The sequence below is a fragment of the Stegostoma tigrinum genome, chromosome 39 (assembly GCF_030684315.1).
Source record: "Stegostoma tigrinum isolate sSteTig4 chromosome 39, sSteTig4.hap1, whole genome shotgun sequence".
Taxonomy (NCBI): Eukaryota; Metazoa; Chordata; class Chondrichthyes; order Orectolobiformes; family Stegostomatidae; genus Stegostoma; species Stegostoma tigrinum.
Window position 1 is genome coordinate 15121352 of NC_081392.1, and position 21280 is coordinate 15142631.

The 21280-nt window shown below is 45.8% G+C and overlaps 1 protein-coding gene across 2 annotated transcripts in view; it reads right to left on the bottom strand.

Moving 5' to 3' along the window:
- Positions 1-21280, bottom strand: part of sars2 (seryl-tRNA synthetase 2, mitochondrial) — a 48220-nt gene that overhangs the window by 13807 nt on the left and 13133 nt on the right. For both annotated transcript variants that reach the window (XM_048522666.2, XM_048522665.2), the window contains 5 exons: positions 17781-17844; positions 10078-10183; positions 6077-6124; positions 2731-2839; positions 257-302 (listed from right to left, as the gene is read on the bottom strand). In XM_048522666.2, the coding sequence (XP_048378623.1) occupies positions 257-302; positions 2731-2839; positions 6077-6124; positions 10078-10183; positions 17781-17844 (373 nt within the window). The remainder of the gene's footprint in view (positions 1-256; positions 303-2730; positions 2840-6076; positions 6125-10077; positions 10184-17780; positions 17845-21280) is intronic.

Here is a 21280-nt window from a genome sequence, read left to right on the forward strand (position 1 = left end):
ACTCCACAATTTGAAGAGGGGAAGGGGTTTCCTTCCAGAATCTGAGTTAAATTTCATCCATAAACTATCACCAGAAAGGCCATTAGCTGGTCACTGGCGGGGCGGGGGGGATGATGGCCCAGTGGTATTAACACTGGAACGCTATTCCAGAGACCCAGATAATGTTCTAGGCAGATTGAGACATCGAGACAAAGGACGGCGATTTCAAAAGCCAGCTTTCCACGCTTACGCCACGCTCCTCAATAATTCATGTTACCTCACAGGCAGATCCTGCAGGTTTACAGCATGGTCCATGAAATAACCTGGAAAACAAGAACATCCTTCAACAGCGAGACAGCTTCCTGGAACAGGTTACAAATTATTCACAGCGTGGAAAGACATCTACATGAGCCTCTGTACATCTGTCAACATATCCTTTTCTCCCTCCTGTTTTTAACCCTATAGCTTCCCTATTAATGTGACCTTGTTTTGTTTTGGTTTAACTGTTTTTCACAGGAGCACCTTTCACACTCAGTGTCCATCAGGGAGAGGAATTCTGTGTTGGGTTTAATAGTCTATATCTCACATCTGTAGGTTGGAACGGGGCAAGGGGGCATCTTGAGACTCAGTGACTAGCGTCTCCGATTCTGTGCTGGAAGCTCTGTGTTCGAATCCTACTCTGGGACGCAATGTGTGTTTATGACATGATCCAGTGTTACTCTACAATGCTTCCTACACATGCCAAAAGCAGGTGGAAAGAGGGGGAGGGGGAGGGGGAGGGCTAAAATGTAGAATGTACAGAACAGGAACAGGACCTCTGGCCCACAATGTTGTACCAAACATGGCACCGAACAAAACGACTTCCTTCCCTCTGCCATTGGTCGAAACCCCCCCATCCTTAGCATATTCACGTGCTAACCTAAATGTCCCTTAAAACATTCCTATCATATCTGCCTCCACCACCACTCCTGGCAGCTCATTCCAGACAACTGCCACAGTAAAACAAAAATTTGCCCCTCATATCTCCTTTGAACTCCTCCCCTCTCACCTTAACGCATCCCCCTAGAACTAGACATTTTGAATCTGGGAAACTCCAGGCTACAAAATGCACTTAAAATTGTCTGTTACTACAAGCAACACACACTCCGAGAGGCCAGTTAGCTGTATGGCCCATTTGGATCAGACTGGTGCCAATAAGATTCAATCCCCATTCTAGTTGGTGTGAATCAGGACCTACTGCCTGGTTCACCAGCCCTTGGACAAAGGCCTTAAGAATAATTAATTCAAGTAAAGGTGCTACATTACTGCAAATAAAGCTGTTGCTGACAGGCATGAAGTAAAAACCAGAATATTTCGACAAATTAAACTGAAATTAAGTCACAGAATCTCAACAGTGTGGGAGCTTGCCATTTGGTCCATCAAGTCCACACTGACCCTCCAAAGAGCATCACACCAGAACCACCACACCCTGGTAACTCCTACATTTCCATGACCAATGGATGGTGGGAGGAAACTAGGGCACCCGGAGGAAACTGGAGCAGACATGGGGAGAACGTCTGTGTGGAGGGTGCACAGTGGCCCGAGGCTGGAATCGAACCCAGGTCCCTGGCGCTGTGAGGCAGAAGTGCTAACCACTGAGCCACCGTGCCGCCAAAAGGTGGGAAAGACTATGCTCTCAAGTTTGAGTGCATTCACGTAAGGCAACTTCACAGTTCGCAGGGAACAGCTCAGTTAAGTTGCACTTAAAGATTTGAGATAGAAGGGCAATTTCTCTGCTTTTGAGTCCAACAAACACTGTTGGGAAACAGAATGAGGTTTTGTTTTGTGGGGTGTTTTAGGATCTATGTTTGAGATATCTTGATATTATATTGTTTCTTTATGTGATAAAGATCTGTTATCAAAGAAATGGCCTTCTGCAACTGTGCTTCAGTGCATGACTACTACACTAACACAAACAATTAAAAAAAGAACCACACGATCTATCAAGCCAGATTTTATTCTGGAATTCTGTTTTCCCAGTAATACTATCAGCTGGAATCATAACACCTCACAGATGGTGAGTGGCTTGCTGGGGTCTTGGAGCTGGGTCTGGAAACTGCAATATATCTCTCTCTGCTACCCTGTCTCAGATACACACAGTTTTCTCTTGATGATTTTCTTCCTGGCCTGGAGAATTGCCCGCGAGACAATCTATTTTACTAAATTTGCTTTTGGCAAGGGTGCATTTGCACGATGTTGCTACAATGGAACAGTCACTGTTTGGTCGTTAAATTATCTCTAATTCTGTTATGTTTTCCAACAGATTTAAGTTATTCTGATTCCTTCTTTATAACTATAGTGAATGAATGAAGCGCACTTTACTTTAAATCTGGTACTTTGACATTGCATCTGGAATGCAACACCTCACACTTGCTTTTATAATAAAAACAAGTTAGGGTCCAGGCTAACATCTAAATATATTTTGAAGGGTTTTGGTCCAGAACACAATAAAACAACCTGGTCTCAATCTTGACTGATAAGCTCCTACACTGTAACTTTAATGTTCTGTCCCTTCTGTTGGCAGCCAGCCTCTCCTCAGCTGAGATCGCTCTTTCCTCTCCATCTTGCAAACGCCTTTATCCAGCTTAAAGATGTCAATGAGATTGAGGGGAATCACAAGCCTTGTTTATGTCGCTTTAACCCGAGCTCGTACCCCACCTCCCCCAACCACACCGGCCACCCCCAACCCCAACCCACCCGTGACAGATTTACCTGCGATGCCAACCTCAGCTGTACCTGCCAGGCACAGATCCTCAAAGCGAGTTGGATTGAGCTGGTAAACCTGAGAGGCTTTGGCATTGGGCTGCATCCCGCAGCCTTCCTGTGAAAACAGGACATTGACATGTCAAAGCCCCACGTTTAACAAACGGGGTCAAGGATTTACAATTGATCGGCAAAATTGGTGGGAAATGCAGAGGAATTCCTTCAGGTGGGGCATGGCTGGGATCTGAAAGGGGAGTGGAGAGAACGCCAGAGGGCAGCTTACAAAGTCGACTGGTCACGTTCCGTGTGGAGGGTGAATTTGCAGAGTTCTGGGGGAAAAGGTTAGGGTGTGAGACAGTTCCTTCAAGGAGCTGGCCTGGTTACGATGGGCTGAATGGCCTGCTTCCATCATTAAGTGTGTACTGCAGAGGTGATTGGATCAATTGCCAATGCAGAGGCATTTGTTATACAGTCAAGTCCCTCAGGAATCTGCTCCATATCAGCCAATTCCACTTGTATTTATAGGGCCTTGCGTAGTGTTGCAGATCATACAGACCTAAGGGTTCAGACACATAATTCTTTGAAGTTTGCATCACCGGTAGACAGGGTGATTAAGGCAGCGTTTAGTGCGCCTGTCCTCATTGCTCAGACCTCTGAGTATAGGAGGTGGGACATCATGTTGAGGCTGTACAGGACATTGGAGGGGCCTCTTCTGGTGCACTGTGCCTAATTCTGGTCCCCCTGCTATAGGAAGGAGATTATCCAGCTGGAGAGGGTTCAGAAGAGATTTACCAGAATGTTGCTGGGAATGGAGGGTTTGAGTTATAAGAGGAGGCTGGGACTTTATTTCACTGGAGTGTAGAAGATTGAGGGGTGACCTTATAGAGGTTTATAAAATCATGAGGGGATTAGATAAGGTGAGCGGCAGGTGCCTTTTCCCCGGGGGGGGGGGTATTTGAAGACCAGGGGGTGTATTTTTAAGGTGAGAGAAGAAAGATTTAAAAAAGACAAGGGGCATTTATTGAACACACAAGGTGATTCACGTGTGTAATGAACTTCCAGAGGAAGGGGTGGATGTGGATTTAGTTACAACATTTGGACAGGTACATGAATACGGAATGTTTGCATAGATATGGGCCAGCAGCAGGCAGGTGGGACTGGACCACTTTGGGATTATGTTCAGCCTGGACCAAACGCTTGTTTCTGTGCTGCGTGACTTTAACTACGACTCCATATAGCACCTCTCATAACCTCAGGAAGACCCAAAGTGCTTACTAAAACATCTTTCACAAGGAATGGGTGCTGTTACTCTGCTGTCACTCGTTCTCCATCCCTAATCACTCCTTGAACTGTCTGCCACACAAGACCATTTCAGACGGCAGATGGGGCCCATTTCAGGGCATCTGGAGCCACTGAATTATAGGACTTAGGAACGGGAGAAGGCTAGAATATACAGCACTACAGCACAGAACAGGCCCTTTATTCAGTCCTTTAAATCTGCTCCACCATTGAATAAAATCATGGGTTATCAGAGACAAAAGCAGAAGTGGCTGGAGAAACTCAGCAGTTCTGGCAGCATCTGGCAAGGAGAGAAGAACAGTCTTAACATTTCTTCACTGGACTTGAAATATTAACTCCACTCTTTCTTTCTCTCTCTCTCTCTCTCTCTCCCCACAGAAGCTGCCAGCCCTGCTGAGTTTCTCCAGCCATTTCGGTTTCGGATTCCCAGCATCTACAGTTCCTCGATTTATTTCAGTGACTCATCCGGTTGTGGTCACTTTCCTTTCTGGGACACCTCAATAGCCCTTGATTCCCATGTCTGTCAAAAATCTATCTAACACAGCCTTGATTGGATTCATTGACACAGCCTCCATTGAGAAGAGAACGCCACAGATTCAATGAACCTCCGACGATAAAGTTTGCCTCCCCCTGTCTAAAAAAGGAAGCTCCTGTGTTCTTTAATTATGTCCCTGCTTCTAATCACCACCCACAAAAGGAACATCCTTCTACAGGGATATGAATAGGAAAGGTTTAGCGGGATACGGGTCAAGTGTGGGCAAACGGGACTAGTCCAGTTTGGGGACTTTGGTCGGGACGGACAAGTTGGACCGAAGAGTCTGTTTCAGCTAAGTCTTTGTCCCAGGAACAAAAGCAGGTGAAATTCTCAAAACAGTTTCTAAAGCACTGTTTCCTTTTTTTAAAACCAGAAAAAGACAGCAAAACTTGGCACAGTGCTCCAGGTCTGATCTCAACAAGACTTTGGATGGGATACAGAAAGCTTCCTGACTTTTATATTCCATGCCCCTTGCAGTAGGCATCGATATTCCATTTACCTTCCTGAAGACTTGCTGCAGCTGCACACTAACTTTACAGGGATCATGTAGCCACACAGGCAGCGCGGGGAGAGTATGGAGCTCAGTACTAACAGCTTTGTAAACAAAGGAGGGGGTGAGAAATAAAATGATACACCAATGGGGTGTAACAATGCTGTCACTTTGAGGTTATAGTGATTTTTTTTGAAGACAGGTTGTACAGCAGAGATGGAAGTCTGTCTCTAAGAAAGTAAATAATTTATGAGGCCTTGGGTTTTATTTTAGAAAGTTGGAACAATGGACGCAGCCTAGGAGTGGCCAGATCTCCCAGAGCAGGCTTTCTAGTTTCTGGGTCTAACTTTAATCAGGAGCCTTTGGGGTGTCAACAGAGTTGGAAGCTTCAGTGACAGTGCTGCTATTCTCTCTGAATCTTCGATATTATTTTCCTCCTGGATTGGAGAACTGCATGTGAGAATCTGTTCTGAGGAAGGGTCACCTGAACCAAATGTTAACTGACATTTTTTCCTTGCAGATGCTGCCTGAGGTTTTCCAGCAACATCTGTTTTTGTTCCTGATTTACAGCAACTGCAGTTCTCTTGGGTTTTATTGTGAGAATCTTGTCTGACTTGCCTTTTTGCCAAGGGGTGTGTTTACGGGATGTCACTATATTGAAACAGTTCATTAGTAATAGGTACTATATCTATTATTCAGTTGAGCTTTCCAGTAGTTAACTTGTTCTAAAATTTCTCTTGCTTTTGCTTGTATTTTTATTATAGCATTTAAATAAATTACGTTTTGCTTAACGTCAAGTAGTTTGATCAGTCGCATTGCATCTGGAACACGGCACTTCACGTCTACCTTTAAGGTAGGAAAAAGTTAGGACCCAGGCTACCTCCTTAAATTATGTTAAGAGAATCTGATCTGGTCCATAACACTGATGGGATGAGACGCGACAGGGAAGGACGATGCTTGCGTGGGGCACGGACGTGATGGGCCGAACAGCCTGTCCCCAAGCTGCACACGCTATAGAATCTTGTACTTACAAACACAGCGCCTCTCAGCATATCTGGCACAGTTATTGGTGTGAAGCCCTGAGGGAGAGGAAACCACAGAGACATGAGAAAAACACCGAATCCATCTGTCAGCACAATTAAAGAGCCCATGACGGAATTGCTAATTACAGTAAAGTTCTGTCACACATTAATAATTGCCACGGCAATCACTCATGCTCTGTGTAATCACATTTTCTGTCTAATCCCTAAGGTGTAGGAGACAAAGACCGTGTTATGTTGCAAAGATTTTAAACAGTCGGGCACGGTTACTTTTGAAAACCGGCTTGGGAATCGGAAATATAATTCCTTCCAACTTTTCTCCAACTATTTTGTGATTGTCGACAGTGTTCTGGGTCTCACGCTGCAGTGTGACTTCAGGGCGCAACCACGTCGGCACTCCCGTTTCAGGCTTCCCCACCACCCCTGCGCCCCCAACCCCCTTTTGAGGTTCGCCGTGCCGAGCCGTCCAGCTCTCCCGTCCGACATCCAGCCCCCTCGACTGCTGTCACCAAAGAAAATGGCATCGCTGCGCACGGGATCTTTCTGTGCGTGAAGTGGCAGCCACCTTACCCTACCCCCACCGCGACGCATACGGCTTGCGTGCAGAGTGCTTCGACTGAGGTCAGCGAGGCTTGGCAGAAGCTGGCATCCGCATAGCGCCTTACGGGGGCTGGAAGCAGGCACAAAGGATCCCACGGCACCATTTGGCAAAACAAAGTGCCTCTCAGTGTGTGACGGCTATTCACAAATTCTTCCTTGGGCGTCGCTGGCAAGGCCAGTATTTGTTGCCCGTTACTAATTCCTCCCTGAGCGGAGTGGTTTGCCCATCCATTTCAGACGGCAATGAAAAGTCAACCACATTGCTGTGGGTCTGGAGTCACATGTAGGCCAAACCAGGTAAGGATGGCAGATTTGCTTCCTTTGAGAACAGTAGTGACCCTGACTAACAGACGTGAGATGGTCACCGTCACTGATACTAATTTCCACTTCCAGGTTTAGGAATTGAATTTGCAGGAAACTTTTTATTAACTGGCACCAGGAGTGTTTCGGTTAATCAAATATTCTGGTTGATTAAGAAGTCCACATAAATCAATGTAAAAATGTATGATAAGTAATAGAAACATAATGCAGGGGGTATATACATTATTCTTACTCTTCACTCACAGCATAAATCACTTAAATAATAATGCAATTTGTCTTCAAATAAAACATACCAGCAGCCAGCCTTCGCACTCACACAATCAACAGACTACCTAGAAATTGTGGAGATTGCAATAATAAAGTAAACTTCCAGTATTTCAGGTACACAATTTTCTTCAGGTGACCAAAAAAGCCGGTTCATCGGGTTCCGGTCAAAACACGGTGGCTCAGTGGTTAGCACTGATCAGAGAATCCCTACTGTGTGGAAACAGGCCCTTCGGCCCAACAAGTCCACACAAACCTTCAGAACATCCCACCCAGACTCATCCCTGTAACCCACCTAATCAACACATCCTTAGACGCTATGGGGCAATTAGCATGGCCAATCCACCCTAGCCTACACATCTTTGGACTGTAAGAGGAAACCAGGTTCTTGGATCTGAGAGGCAGCAGTGCTAATCACTAAGCCACCGTGCCTCTCAGCGCCAGGGACCCAGATTCGATTCTACCCTCGGGTGACCGTCTGTCTGGAGTTTGCACATTCTCCCCGTGTCTGTGTGAGTTTCCTCCGGGTGCTCCGGTTTCCTCCCACAGTCCCAAAGATGTGCAGGTTAGGGTGGATTGGCCGTGCTAAATTGCCTCTTAGTGTCCAGAGATGTGCAGGCTGGGTGGGTTAGTCATGGGAATTGCAGAGTTATAGGATAGTGGGGGTGGGGTGGGACTGGGCAAGATGGTCTTCGGAGGGTTGGTGAAGACTGAATGGGCCGAATGGCCTGTTTCCACACTGTAGGGATTCAAAGATCTATTTATGGTCTAAAACCTTTGCTGTAATTTCAACCAGCTGCCGCAGTCGGATTTAAACTCACATCTTTACAGCATCATTCTGGGCCTCTGGAGTACTAGTGCGGTGACCATTTAATCAAATCACAATCATTCCAATTGCACCAACATTTATCCTTCAATAAAACAGTACATCCCAGTTGGTGGGTGCTTCCTGTGTGCAAATTGGGCCCAACAACGGTGAACACACGTTGAAAATCTCTTCATTGGCTGTGACACAGATTAGGTTATGCTGAGGCTACAGAAGCTGCTACAGAAATCGCGGGATTGGAGAGATTTGCGGCACAGAATGAGGCCATTAGTCCTTCTGGCCCATACTGTTGAAAGAATGCCGTGTAATTTCACAATCTTGGGTCAAACTCATGGAAAAACCCTTCCTCGCAGCCCGACAGTGTCCCGACAACAGAAGGAAAGCAGCGGTACAAGGTGACGGCTCATTCCACCTTCCCCGAAACTGGGCAATAAATGCTGCCCTACACAGCGAACCCCACACCCCATGAACAAATATTGTGGAAAAAAAGAGAATATTCACTTTTTTTATCCTGTAACCCTGTAAAAATTTCTCAGGTCTTAATCGCCTGCCCAATGACCTTTTCAAAGCAGTTACAGGATCAGCTTTCAGCAGCATTAAATGCAAGGATTCTCCACTTGGTTCATAGTTCCTTGAAAGTGGAGTTGCAGGTAGACAGGGCAATGAAGGAGGCATCTGGTACGCTTGGTTTTGTTAGTGCATTGAGTATAGGAGTTGGGATGGTCACATTGTGGCCGTACAGGACGTTGGTTAGGCCAGTTTTGGAATAGTGTGTTCAATTCTGGTGTCCCTGCCGTAGGAAGGATGTTGTGAAACTTGAAAGGGTTCACAGAACATTTACAAGAATGTTGCTGGGTTGGAGGGTTTGAGCTACAGGGAAAGGCTGAACAGGCTGAGGCTATTTTCCCTGGAGCATTGGAGGTTGAGGGGTGACCTTAATAAAATCATGAGGGGGACGGATAGGGTGAATACCCAAGGTCTTTTCCTCTGGGTACAGGAGTCCAAAACTGGAGGGGCATAGGTTTAAGGTGAGAGGGGAAAGATTTAAAAGGGACCTGAGGGGCAACATTTTCACAAAGAGTGGTGAGTGTATAGAACGAGCTGCCAGAGGAAGTGGTGGGGGCTGGTACAATTACAACATTTAAAAGGCATAGATAATTAGGAAGGGTTTAAGAGGGATGAAGGCCAAATGATGGCAAATGCAACTAGATTAATTTAGGATATATGGTTGGCATGGATGAGTTAGACTGAAGGGTGTGTTTCCATGCTGTATGACTGTGACTGTAACGAATTTCTGTTGGGATCAGTATGTGGAAGGGGAGGACACACTCAGAACTCACACAACACCAGGTTAAAGTCCGACAGGTTCATCTGAAAGCACAAGCTTCCTGAAGCACTTCACGTGAAGAAGGAGCAGTGCTCTGAAAGCTTGTGATTTCAAATAAACCTGTCGGACTATAACCTGGTGTTGTACGATTTCTGACTTTGTTGGGAACAGGACTGTGCTGCTGTTGAGGAGGGGAATGTGGGATGCAGACGTACCAGACATCACAGTAAAATATTCTACTGATGTTCACTGTGTGGGTTCACATAGAAAAGTGGGTACCTGGTCATTGAACACAAGTGCGGCCAGTATCCAACAGAACCGTAAGAGATGGGGGGAGGGGAGGTAGGCACTAATGTTGCAAAAGCTGTGTCAAGTGGGTACGTGTTTGCACAGACTTCAGTTGTGGTTTGTAACACCCGGCACTGACAGGGAAAGGAATATATATTTCATCCTGTATCGACATAAAAGATAGATAAACTTCTTTCCACCCATGAAGAGCTGTTTTGTGATCCCCAAGTTCTACTTATTCTTTGTGGAGTATTGAGACTGAATGCTCTGGGGAAACACACCCCAGGTCTCCTGCCTTTGCAGGATGAACAGGTGGTGGAATTGGGGTAAGGACAACTCAGTAGCACTAAGACTGCAAGGCCTCACCTTGTTGAGGAGCTTGCTCATTGTAAACTGGACCAAGGCGTGCTGCAGTTCACTGCCTGCTCCTCGCAGGTAGTATGATCGATGGCCAGAAACATGAGAGAGTCGGCTAGCGAGGAAGAAAAGCAGACAGGTTTAGTTTAACACTTGAAACCAGCAACTGGTTCTTTTTAACCAATATTTAGGGTTGCAACTTAGTGAAGGATCTTAAGCATTATAATTGAGAAACTGTTTCCCTGGCTTGTTGGGGGGGTGGCGGGGGAGAAGAGAAGAGACAGAAAACACAAGGGATACAGTGAGAGAACTCAATGGGGCTTTGCCTTACTATCAGTCCAGCTGCTACAATTTTATTTTCCTTCATTTTTTCATTGGACATGGGTGTTACTGCTAAGCCCAGCTTTTGATGCTCCTCCCCCTTTGTCCTTGAACAGAGACGCTTGCTCAGTCATTGCAAGGGGCAGGTAAAAGACACCCACGTTGCTGTTAGCCTGGAGTCACATACAGGCCAGACTGGGTCGGGTCGGTAGACTCCCCCTCACGACTAGCATTCGGGAACAGCTGCTGTGGCCGGGCTTGAACCCACGGCCCCCAGTCCCTCTGGATTGCTGGCCAAGTGGCATGGCCACTAACCACCGTGTCCTCAGTGAGGTGATGTCAGGCAGCCATCCTTCACACAAAGGTTACAGAAATCTAGAACAATCTCTGCAATCGGCTTACAAAACTAGGACGTCAACTGGAATGTTTAAGGCTGAGATTGATTAATTTTTGGATTAAGGGTCACAGAATAAAACTGGGTGAAAATAGTCAAGAATCACATCCACCGTGATCTAACAGCACGGCTGAAATGGCTCTCTGGACTGAATGGCCTCCTGTCATCCCTATGGAGCTACCAATGGCACAGGTAGTTCCACAGTTAACAGAAATCCAAGGTGGGCCCAGCATTTATCAATGCGTGGGACTGACTTCAGAGTGTCACAGGTTGAGTTTTAAGTACAAAACAGCCAGAGAGTCATACAGCATAGAAACAGACCCTTCAGTCCAGCCAGACCTTAATCCCAAACCAAACCAGTCCCACATGCCCCCACTTGACCCATATCCCTCGGAACATTTCTTATTCATGTGCCTATCCAAACATTTTTTAAACGTTATTAACGGTAACCACATTCACCACTTCCTCGGGAAGTCCATTCCACAAATGAACCCCCCCCCCCCCCCGGATAAAAAAAAGTAAACGTGCCCCTCAGGTCCTTTCGAAATCTTTCTCTTCTTACCTTAAAAATATGCCCCTGGTCTTGAAATCCCACACCCTGAGTAAAGACACCTGCCACTCACCATATCTATATTCCCTCATGATTTTATAAACCTCTAAGGTCACCCCCTCAACCTCCTGCATGCCAGTGAAAATAGTCCCAGCCTATCCATTTAACTCAAACCCTCCAGTCCTGGCAACATTCTGGTAAATCTCTTCTGAACCCTCTCCAGCTTAATAATATCCTTCCTTTGGCAGCATGACCAGAGCTATACACGGTACTCCAGAAGAGGCCTCACCAATATCCTATACAACCTCGACATGACGTCCCAACTCCTATCCTCAAAGGTCTGAGCAATGAAGGCAAGTGTGCCAAATGCCCTCTTAGCCACCCTGTCTATGTGTGACACAAACTTCAAAGGATTATATACCTGAAACCTTAGGTCTCCCTGTTCTACAACACTGCCCAAGGCCCTACTTTTAACTGTATAAGTCCTGCACTTCTTGTTTTACCAAAATGTAAATACCTCACATTTATCCAAATTAAACTCCATCTGCCACTCTTCAACCCATTGACCTAAACAATGACGATTCCACTGTACTCTTAGATAACCACCTTCACAGTCCAGTATACTGCCAACGTTGGTGTCATCTGCAAACTTACTAACCATGCCTCTATATTCTTATCTAAATCATTTATATAAATGACAAACAGAAGTGGACCCAGCACTGATCCCTGTGGAACACCGCTGGCCTCCAGTCTGAAAAGCAACCCTACACCACCACACTGTCTCTTGCTGTTAAGTCAACTGTGTTCCAGTTGGCCAACTCACCCTGAATCCCAAGTGTTTTAACTTTACTAAGCAGCCTACCATGTTGAACGTTATCAAAGGCTTTACTGAAGTCCAAGCAAACAATGTCTACCTCATCGATCTTCTTCAAAAAAACACTCAAAATCAAGTTTGAGAGACATGACTTCCCTCACACAAAGCCATGCCGACTATCCCTAATTGTTCCTTGGCTCACCAAATGCATGAAAATCCTCTCAGTTCCAACAAGTTATCCTCCACTGAAGTCAGGCTCCCAGGTTGAGAGTTCCCAGGCTGCTCCTTATATCTGTTCTTGAACAAAAGCACACATTGCCCTCTCTCCAGATATCCAGCACCCTTACTTGTGGTTATAATGTTTCTGCAAGAAACCCTGCAATTTCCACTTTAACTTCCTACAATGTACTGGGATACATTATTTCAGGTCCCAGAGATTTATGCACCTCCAGAATGTCCTCTCCTGTAATGTGAATTGTCTACAAAACATCAATATTTACTTCCCCCAAGTATCTCTAGACTCATTTCTTTCTCCACAATAAACACTGACCCAAAATATTCATTTAATATCTCCCCCATTTCCTGAGGTTCGACACAAATCCTTCTGGTATCCGTTGAGCCCCTGCCAGAAGAAGCGGTAGAGGCAGGTATAGTTACAACATTTAAAAGACACTAGGACAGGCATATGATAACACAGTGTAGGCCAGGCAGCATCAGAGGAGCTGGGAAGTTGACATTTCGGGTCGGGACCCTTCTTCCAAAAAAAAAAAGGGTCCCAACCTGAAACGTCAGCTTTCCTGCTCCTCTGATGCTGCCCAGCCTGCTGTGTTCATCCAACTCTACACTGTTACCTCTGACTCCAGCATTGGCAGTTCTTACTAGCTCTGGACAATTACATGCATAGGAAAGGTTTGGAGGGACTTGGTCTGAATGTAGGTAAATGGGACTAGATTTTTTATTATTCATTTGTGGGACTAGGGCATCGCCAGCTGGGCCTATCAACCCTAGTTGCCCTTGAGAAGGTGGGGGTGAGATGCAGTCTTGAACCACTGCAGTCCACCTGCTGGGAGCTGACCCACAATGCCCTTAGGGAGGGAATTCCAGGATTTTGACCCAGCGACACTGAAGAACGGTGATATATTTCCAAGTCAGGATGGTGAGCAGCTTGGAGGGGATTTTGCAGTGGGTGGTGTCCCCACACATCTGCTGCCCTCGGCCTTCTAGATGCAAGCAGTTGAGAGTTTGGAAGGTCCTGTTAGAGGACACCTGGTGAATTTCTACAGTGCGTTTTGTAGATGGTACACACTGCTGCTACTGAGCGCCAGCGGTGAAGGTTTAGTTCAGTTGAGGAAACATGTTTGGCATATCCCCGTGACTTAGAGACAATAAGGACTAGAGATGCTGGAAGCCACAGTCTATAGGCGTGAGGCTAGAAAAGCACAGCAGGTCAGACAGCATCAGAGGAGCAGGTACGTCAATGTTTTGGGCCGAAACCCTTTGTTAGGACTGGCAAGGGGGAGGGAAGCCCAGAAATAAACAGAGGGAGGGCAGTGGGAAAGGTAGGAAAGGAGGGATGGTGATAGGTGGATGTAGATTGGGGGTTATTGCGACTGGTCCATGGGAAGGATGTAGCAGATAGCGGAGTAGGAAAACGGACGGGTTAGGTCAGGTCAGGAGAGAAGGGAGAGGGCTGGGCATGGAGGGATTTTGAAGCTGATGAAATCATTATGGAGGCCATTGATAAAAGTGAAATCTCAGGTGTTGCTCCTCCAGTTTATGTTCAGCCTCACTCTGACAGTGGAGGCAGCCAAGGATGGCCATGTCACCGGGGGAATGGGAGGGCGAATTAAAATGGATGGCAACCAGAAAGTCACGGTGCATGCAGAGCACAGATGCTCTGCAAACCAGTCCCCAGATCTGCCCAAAATACAGAGACCACATCGGGAGCAACGGATACAATATATCAGGAATCTTCCAAGGGTCCCTAGATTCAAGAGAGCATTGAATGATTATTTGTATAAACAATGCGCAAGGATGTGGGGAAAAAAAACGGAGGATTGGCAGCAGGTAATGATGCGCATGTAACAAGCTAGTACAGGTACAATGGGCTGAATGGCCTCTTTCTGCACCGTACTTTTCCACAACCCTCAAAAAGCGCTGGAGTATTGGAAAACTGCCAATGCAACATCAGTAATCAAAAATGAAGGAAGACAATAAACAGCTTACAACAAGCAAGTCAGCTTAACATCTGTCATTGAGAAGACATTAGAGTCCATAATAAAGGATCTAATAGGTGAGCATTTATAAATAAACAATACAACCAAGTATGATTGATTGGAACTGCAGGGTTTGAGTTATAGAAAGAGGCTGGGACTTTTTTTTCCACCAGAACGTAGGAGGTTGAGGGGTGACCTTATAGAGGTTTATAAAATCATGAGGGGTATAGGTAGGGTGAGTGGCAGGCGTCTTTTTTGTAGGGTGGGGGAGTTCAAGGCTAGGGGGTTTATAAAGGTGAGAGAAGAAAGATTGAAAATTGTGTGTAGAATGAAGCGAGGAAGTGGTGGATGCAGGCACAGTTATAATATTTACATGACATTCAGAGAAGTACATGAACAGGAGAGGTTTGGATAGGATATGAGCCAAGTGCAGGCAGGTGGGACTAGTTTCGTTTGGCATTATGGTCAGCATTGACTGGTTGTAAAGAAGGCGTATGGTGTGTTGGCTTTCATCGGCAGGGGAATTGAGTTTAGGAGCCATGAGGCTATGCTGCAGCTCTACAAAACCCTGGTTAGACCACACTTGGAATATTGTGTTCAGTTCTGGTCACCTCATTAAAGCTTCCACATCTTTCCTGTAGAGACAGTGCAGAGGAGATTTTCCAGGATGCTGCCTGGACTGGAGGGCAGATCTTATGAGGAAAGGTTGAGGGAGTGAGGGCTTTTTTCATTGGAGTGAAGAAAGAGGAGAGGTGACTTGATAGAAGTGTACAAGATGATGAGAGGCATGGATAGAGTGGACAGAGACTTTTTCCCAGGGCAGAAGTGACTATTATGAGGGAGAATAATTTTAAGGTGATTGGAGGGAGAAAGGTATAGGAGAGACGTCAGAGGTAGGTTCTTCACACAGAGAGTGGAGTGTGTGCGGAATGCACTGCCGGTGTTGGTAGTGGAGTCAGATACATTAGAGACTTTTAAGCGACTCTTGGATAGACACATAGAAGATAGTAAATTGTTGGGTATGCAGGGTGGATTGATCGCAGTAGGATAATAGGTTGGCACAATATCGTGGGCCGAAGGGCCTGCACTGTGCCGTACTGTTCTATGTTCTACGAAAGCCAGCAGCTTGCTACATTCTCTTGGATTGTGTTTCCTTCTGCATTGACCTCCGACACCAGAGTATGGCAGTGACTTTCAAAACTGAAAATCAACGTTGGGAATGGCTTTGAAATGCTGCTTGGCAGCGGGCAAACCTTCGGAGAGGCTGTGCACCCATTAGTGGAGCACTGGCTCCAAGGTGTGCTGAGTCTCTCCAGCATTTTCTGATTTTATTCCAGTTGCCTCGTTTGGTAACATGTCAGGGATTTCAGTCGAAACGTGGTTCGTCGCTTTCAAGTGAACTGACCCCAGTTGCAAAGAGATATGTAAATAAAACACTGCCTCACTTTTCACGTGGAAATGGTGCTCATGCAGCTTACATTGAAGTTTCTACAAATTAAACATCCAAGATCCTCTGTGTAAAAAGGAGCACATCCCTCACAGACAGTGCGGACTTCGAAGACTGAATTTTTTTTTATTAAGTAAGAAAAACCCACAGCTAAGTAAGTGAAGCAATTAATCTCCAGCTGATAAAAGCATCCTAAATCTTTGTCATTCATTTATCTTACAGCCTCCCTGAAGATTCAGTCAGTAATCACAGAGAAACAACTCTTGAATTTAATTAGATCGCAGCACAAGTGTTTGAAGCGAGTCTAAGTGACCTAATACAGCTTCAGCAGGCCGTAACAGAAAGCTGCTGGGCTCACTCATTCCACAGGATTATTTTTGCTAACTGTTTCCCCTAACCCCGAGGTAAGGGGCTGATATCTGCTGGATCACCATTTTCAGGGTAACAGTCGAGTTGCTGCTGCCATCCATACGTGCAGACATTCAGGTTCTGAGGGGGGTGTGGGGGCGTTGTGGCGGGGGCAGAAAGAGGGAGAGCGAGCGGGCGAGAGTGCGAGGGCAGAGTGAGAGAGAAGTTTCCTGCAATGCCTTTCACAAATTTTCCAAAGTACATTTTCAAAGTAGTGTCTCTATTGAACAAGATCTCGTGACACAGTGGATAGTGTCCCTTTCTCAGAACTAGAAGCTCCAGGTTAGAGTCCCTTTCCAGGCCATGTTGGCCAGGGAAGATACGTTCATTTAGTGCGTGAACCCAGGTCCAAAACCGTGCTGGAGGAAAGCAGCAACTCCCCAGTAACAGCAAGGAAACAATTAAATGTTGCACAATCTTTACTGTCACTGTTCCTGGTTCAAACTTCTCTACATCATCTCAGTCCAATTTGCTTTGATGCAACCTTGAATGACAATTATACTAAAAAAAAAGATGCCAATGGGAATCATGGAATCAATGGCAACTCAAGCACAGTTTCAGGATTCAGGTCTCAAACTCCTGGATCAAATCTCTTCCCTGTTCAATACGACCAGCTACAGTTTCAGTGGCACAGTCTCATTTACTTCTAATGTTTGGAATCCCCACTGAATAAATCCAATCACGTTCACTCCCTTCGTGCAAAATTCCGTACCATTTCCATGTAAATTCCATACAAAATCAGAGAATCCCTAAAATGTGGAAGCAGGTCATTTGGCTCAGCAAATCTACACCAACCCTTCACTTACATCCTACCCAGTCCCAGCTTCCCACCCTATCCCTGTAACACTTCACTTCCCATGGCTACCCAACCTAGCCTACCTGGAAACTATGGGGCAATTTAGCATGGCCAATCCACCCTAACCTGCACATCTTTGGACTGTGGGAGGAAACCGGAGCACTGGGTTTTATATCCTTCTCCTCTTACCTTAAAAAGATATCCCTCGTCTCGAAATCCCACATTCTAGGGAAAAGACACCAACCGTTCACCTTATCTATACCCCTCATGATTTTATAAATCTCTATAAGGTCACCCCCGAACCTCCTATATTCCAGTGAAAAAAGTCCCAGCCTATCCATATAACTCAAACTCTCCATTCCTGGCAACAATTCTGGTAAATCTCTTCTAAGCTCTCTCCAACTTAGTAACGTCCTTTTATTAGCTGGAAGGCCAGAACTGGTCACAGCACTCTAGAAGTGGCCTGTACAATGTTAACATAACATCCCAACTCTGATACTGTATACTCAATATTCAGATAGTAGGGAATCTGTGTAATCCTTCACTGCAGAGGGCTGTTGAAGCTGGTTGGTTAAACTTATTCAAGGCTAGGATTGGCAGATTTTTAATCAGGAAGGGCATCAAGGGTTATGGGGAGAAGGCAACAGAGCGGGGTTGAGTGTTATCAGACCAGCTACGACCCCCGTGAATGGCACAGCAGGATCAGTGGGCTGAATGGCCTGCTTCTGCTTCTACATCTTGGCGATCCACAGTTTTGAGGTCTTACCGTTGTCTGATGATGTCCAGGTCTTCACCAATTTGCAAATGGCCCTTGGATTTAAAATCAAACACTGGAGGAGAACAGAACAGGAGAATGGTCAGCAGACTTGAGAGTTTTCAGACACAAATTAGAGTCTTTTCTGGTACTGGCGGATCTGCCAGTATCAATCACAAACGGTTGGTTACTCACAAATGATATTCTCCACCTCCTGACTGCTGACGATGTATGTTGAAACAGTGCCCACCCCTCACCCCACCATTCTAAATTCTTCTACATCCACAATGTCAAGACCCTACAGGATCTAACCTATATCAACCAAGCTACTTCTCGTCCCCAGTGGATACAAGCCTAGCCTGTCCAACCGCTCCTCATGAAACAACCTATTTCAGACATCTACATAAAAACCAAATGAACTGCTGTAAATCAGAGACAAAAACAGAAATTGCTGGAACAGCTCAGCAGGTCTGGCATCATCTGCGGAGAGAAATCAGAGTTAACGTTTCGGGTTGAGAAACCCTTCCACAGAACTGATGGTAATGAGGAAAATAAAAGTGCTTTCTCGGTTCTGAGGAAGGGTCACTCAATCCCAAATGTTAAATTTGATTTCTCTCCACAGATGATGCCAGACCTGCAAATCTCTGCTTTTGTTTCAGGCATTGGCATCCTTCCTTTAGTGAAGAGGCCAACGTTGTGCACTGTACTCCTGACGCAGTCTTCACCATCTCATTTTCAGTACCATTTTCCTGATTACTTCTTGTACTGCATACTAATTACTTTTGATTCGTGCACAAAGAAAGCCAGATCCTTTGCAGTTCCGAGTTCTCTCAGCATGCTTCCCTCCTGCTGAACGGACCATCTCACATTGTCCAACATACTGTCAGACCTTTGCCCACACACTTAACCAACCTCTTTATAGCCTGCTTACGCCCTCTTCACAACTTCCTTTCCTGCCCATTTTTACATCATCAACAATTTTAACCATCATACTTTTGGTTCCTTCAGCCGAGTCAGTTTTATAAATTGTAAATGGCCTAGTCAGCGATGTTCGCATCCCGTGAAATGAATAAGAAATGACAAAAAGAAATGTTGAAGCTCAGCGTTGATTCCTGTGATGCACTGCTCGTGAGAATTGGTCATCTCTGTTTTCTGTTGGCAAACCAATTTTCCATCCATGCCAGTATGATACCCCGAAAATAGGGACTTTTATTTTCGACAATGACTTTTGATACGGACCCTGATCCGATACCTTCTGGAACTTTACATAAGACCATAAGACATAGGAGTGGAAGTAATGCCATTGGGCCCATCAAGTTCACTCCGCCATTTAAATCATGGCTGATGGGCATTTCAACTCCACTTCCCTGCACTCTCCCCGTAGCCCTTGATTCCTTGTGAGATCAAGAATTGTTGATCTCTGCCTTGAAGGCATCCAACATCCCGGCCTCTGCTGCGCTCCGTGGCAATGAATTCCACAAGCCCACCGCTCTCCGGCTGAAGAAATATCGTCTCATTTCAGTTTTAAATTTACCCCCTCTAATTTTAAGGCTGTGCCCACGGGTCCTAGTTTCCCCGACTAACAGAAACAACTTCCAAGCGTCCACCCCTTCTAAACCATACATTATCTTGTAAGTTTCTATTAGATCTCCCCTCAACCTTCTAAACTCTAATGAGTACAATCCCAGGATCCTTAGCCGTTCATCATACATTAAACCTACCATTCCAGGGATCATCCGAGAGAATCTCCACTGGACACGCTCCAGGGCTAGTATGTCCTTCCTGAGGTGTGGGGCCCAAAATTGGACACAGTATTCTAAATGGGGCCTAACTAGAGCCTTATAAAGTCTCAGAAGCACATTGCTGCTTTTATATTCCAACCCTCTTGAGATAAACGACAACATTACATTCGCTTTCTTAATCACGGACTCTACCTGAAAGTTAACTTTTAGAGAATCCCGGACCAACACTCCCAGATCCCTTTGTACTTCTGCTTTACGAATTTTCTCACCATTTAGAAAATAGTCCATGCCTGTATTCTTTTTTCCAAAGTGCAAAACCTCACATTTACTCACATTGAATTTCAGCCATTTCCTGGGCCACTCTCCTAAACTGTCTAAATCTTTCTGCAGTTTCTCCACTTCCTCAGTACTACCTGCCTGTCCACCTATCTTCGTATCATCAGCAAACTTCGCCAGAATGCCCCCAGTCCCTTCATCCAGATCATTAATATATAAGGTGAACAGCTGCGGCCCCAACACTGAACCCTGCGGGACATCATTCATCACCAGTTGCCATTCTGAAAAAGAGCCTTTTATCCCATTTACTGGTGGTACATCCACTGTCTTCCTTTATCAACACCATATGTTATGATTTACTTCAATTCACTTGTGGCACGTGGACGCTGCTGGCTGGGTCAACATTTATTGCCTATCCCTAATTACATGAGAACATAAGGAAGAAGAGCAAGATAAGGCTCATCGAGCCCACTCCGCCAAACCATAAGATCAAGGCTGATTGTTTCATGGACTCAGTTCCACTTACCCACCCACTCACCATAACCCTTAATTCCTTCACTGTTCAAAAATCTATCTTTGCCTTAAAAACATTCGACAAGGTAGCTTCAACTGCTTCCTAGGGCAGGGAATTCCACAGATTCCCAAATCTTTGGGTGAAGAATTTCCTCCTCAACTTGGTCCTAAATCTGTTCCCCCGCCTTATTTTGAGGCTATGCCCCCAGTTCTAGTTTCACACTCCAGTGGAAACAACCTCCCTGCTGCTATCTTATCTATTCCCTTCATCATGTTATGTTTCTATATTCCCCCCACCCCCCTTCTGAATTCTAATGAGTATAGTCCCAGTCTACTCAATCACTCCTCATAAGCCAACCCTCTCAATTCCTGAACCAACCTAGTGAACCTCCGCTGCACCCCATCCAGTGCCAGTACATCCTTCCTCAAGTAAGGAGACCAAAATTGTACACAGTACTCCAAGTGTGGTCTCACCAGCACCCTATACAACTGCAGCATAACCTGTTTTTAAATACCATTCCCCTAGCATTGAAGGACAATATTTCTTGTTGGTAATCTTCAAGTTGTGCCTTGAGAACATGGCAGGGAGCTGCCTTCTTGCACCGTTGCAGTCCATGTGCTGTAGGGGTCCACAATGCCTTTCGGGGGGGGGGGGGGGGGGGGGGGTGGTATTCCAGGATTTTGACCCAGTGACACTGAAGGAACGGCGATATATTTCCAAGTCAGGATCGTGAATGGCTCGGAGGGGAACTTGCAGGGGGGTGGTCTTCCCATACGTCTGCTGCCCTTGTCCTTCTAGATGAAAGTGGTCATGGGTTTGGAAGGTGTATCAGTGAAAGGGTCTAGGCCTGAAACATCAGCTTTTGTGCTCCTGAGATGCAGCTTGGCCTGCTGTGTTCATCCAGCTCCACACTTTGTTATCGTGGGTTTGGAAGCTGCTGCCTGGGGATTTTTGGTGAACTTTTGCAGGGCACCTTGTAG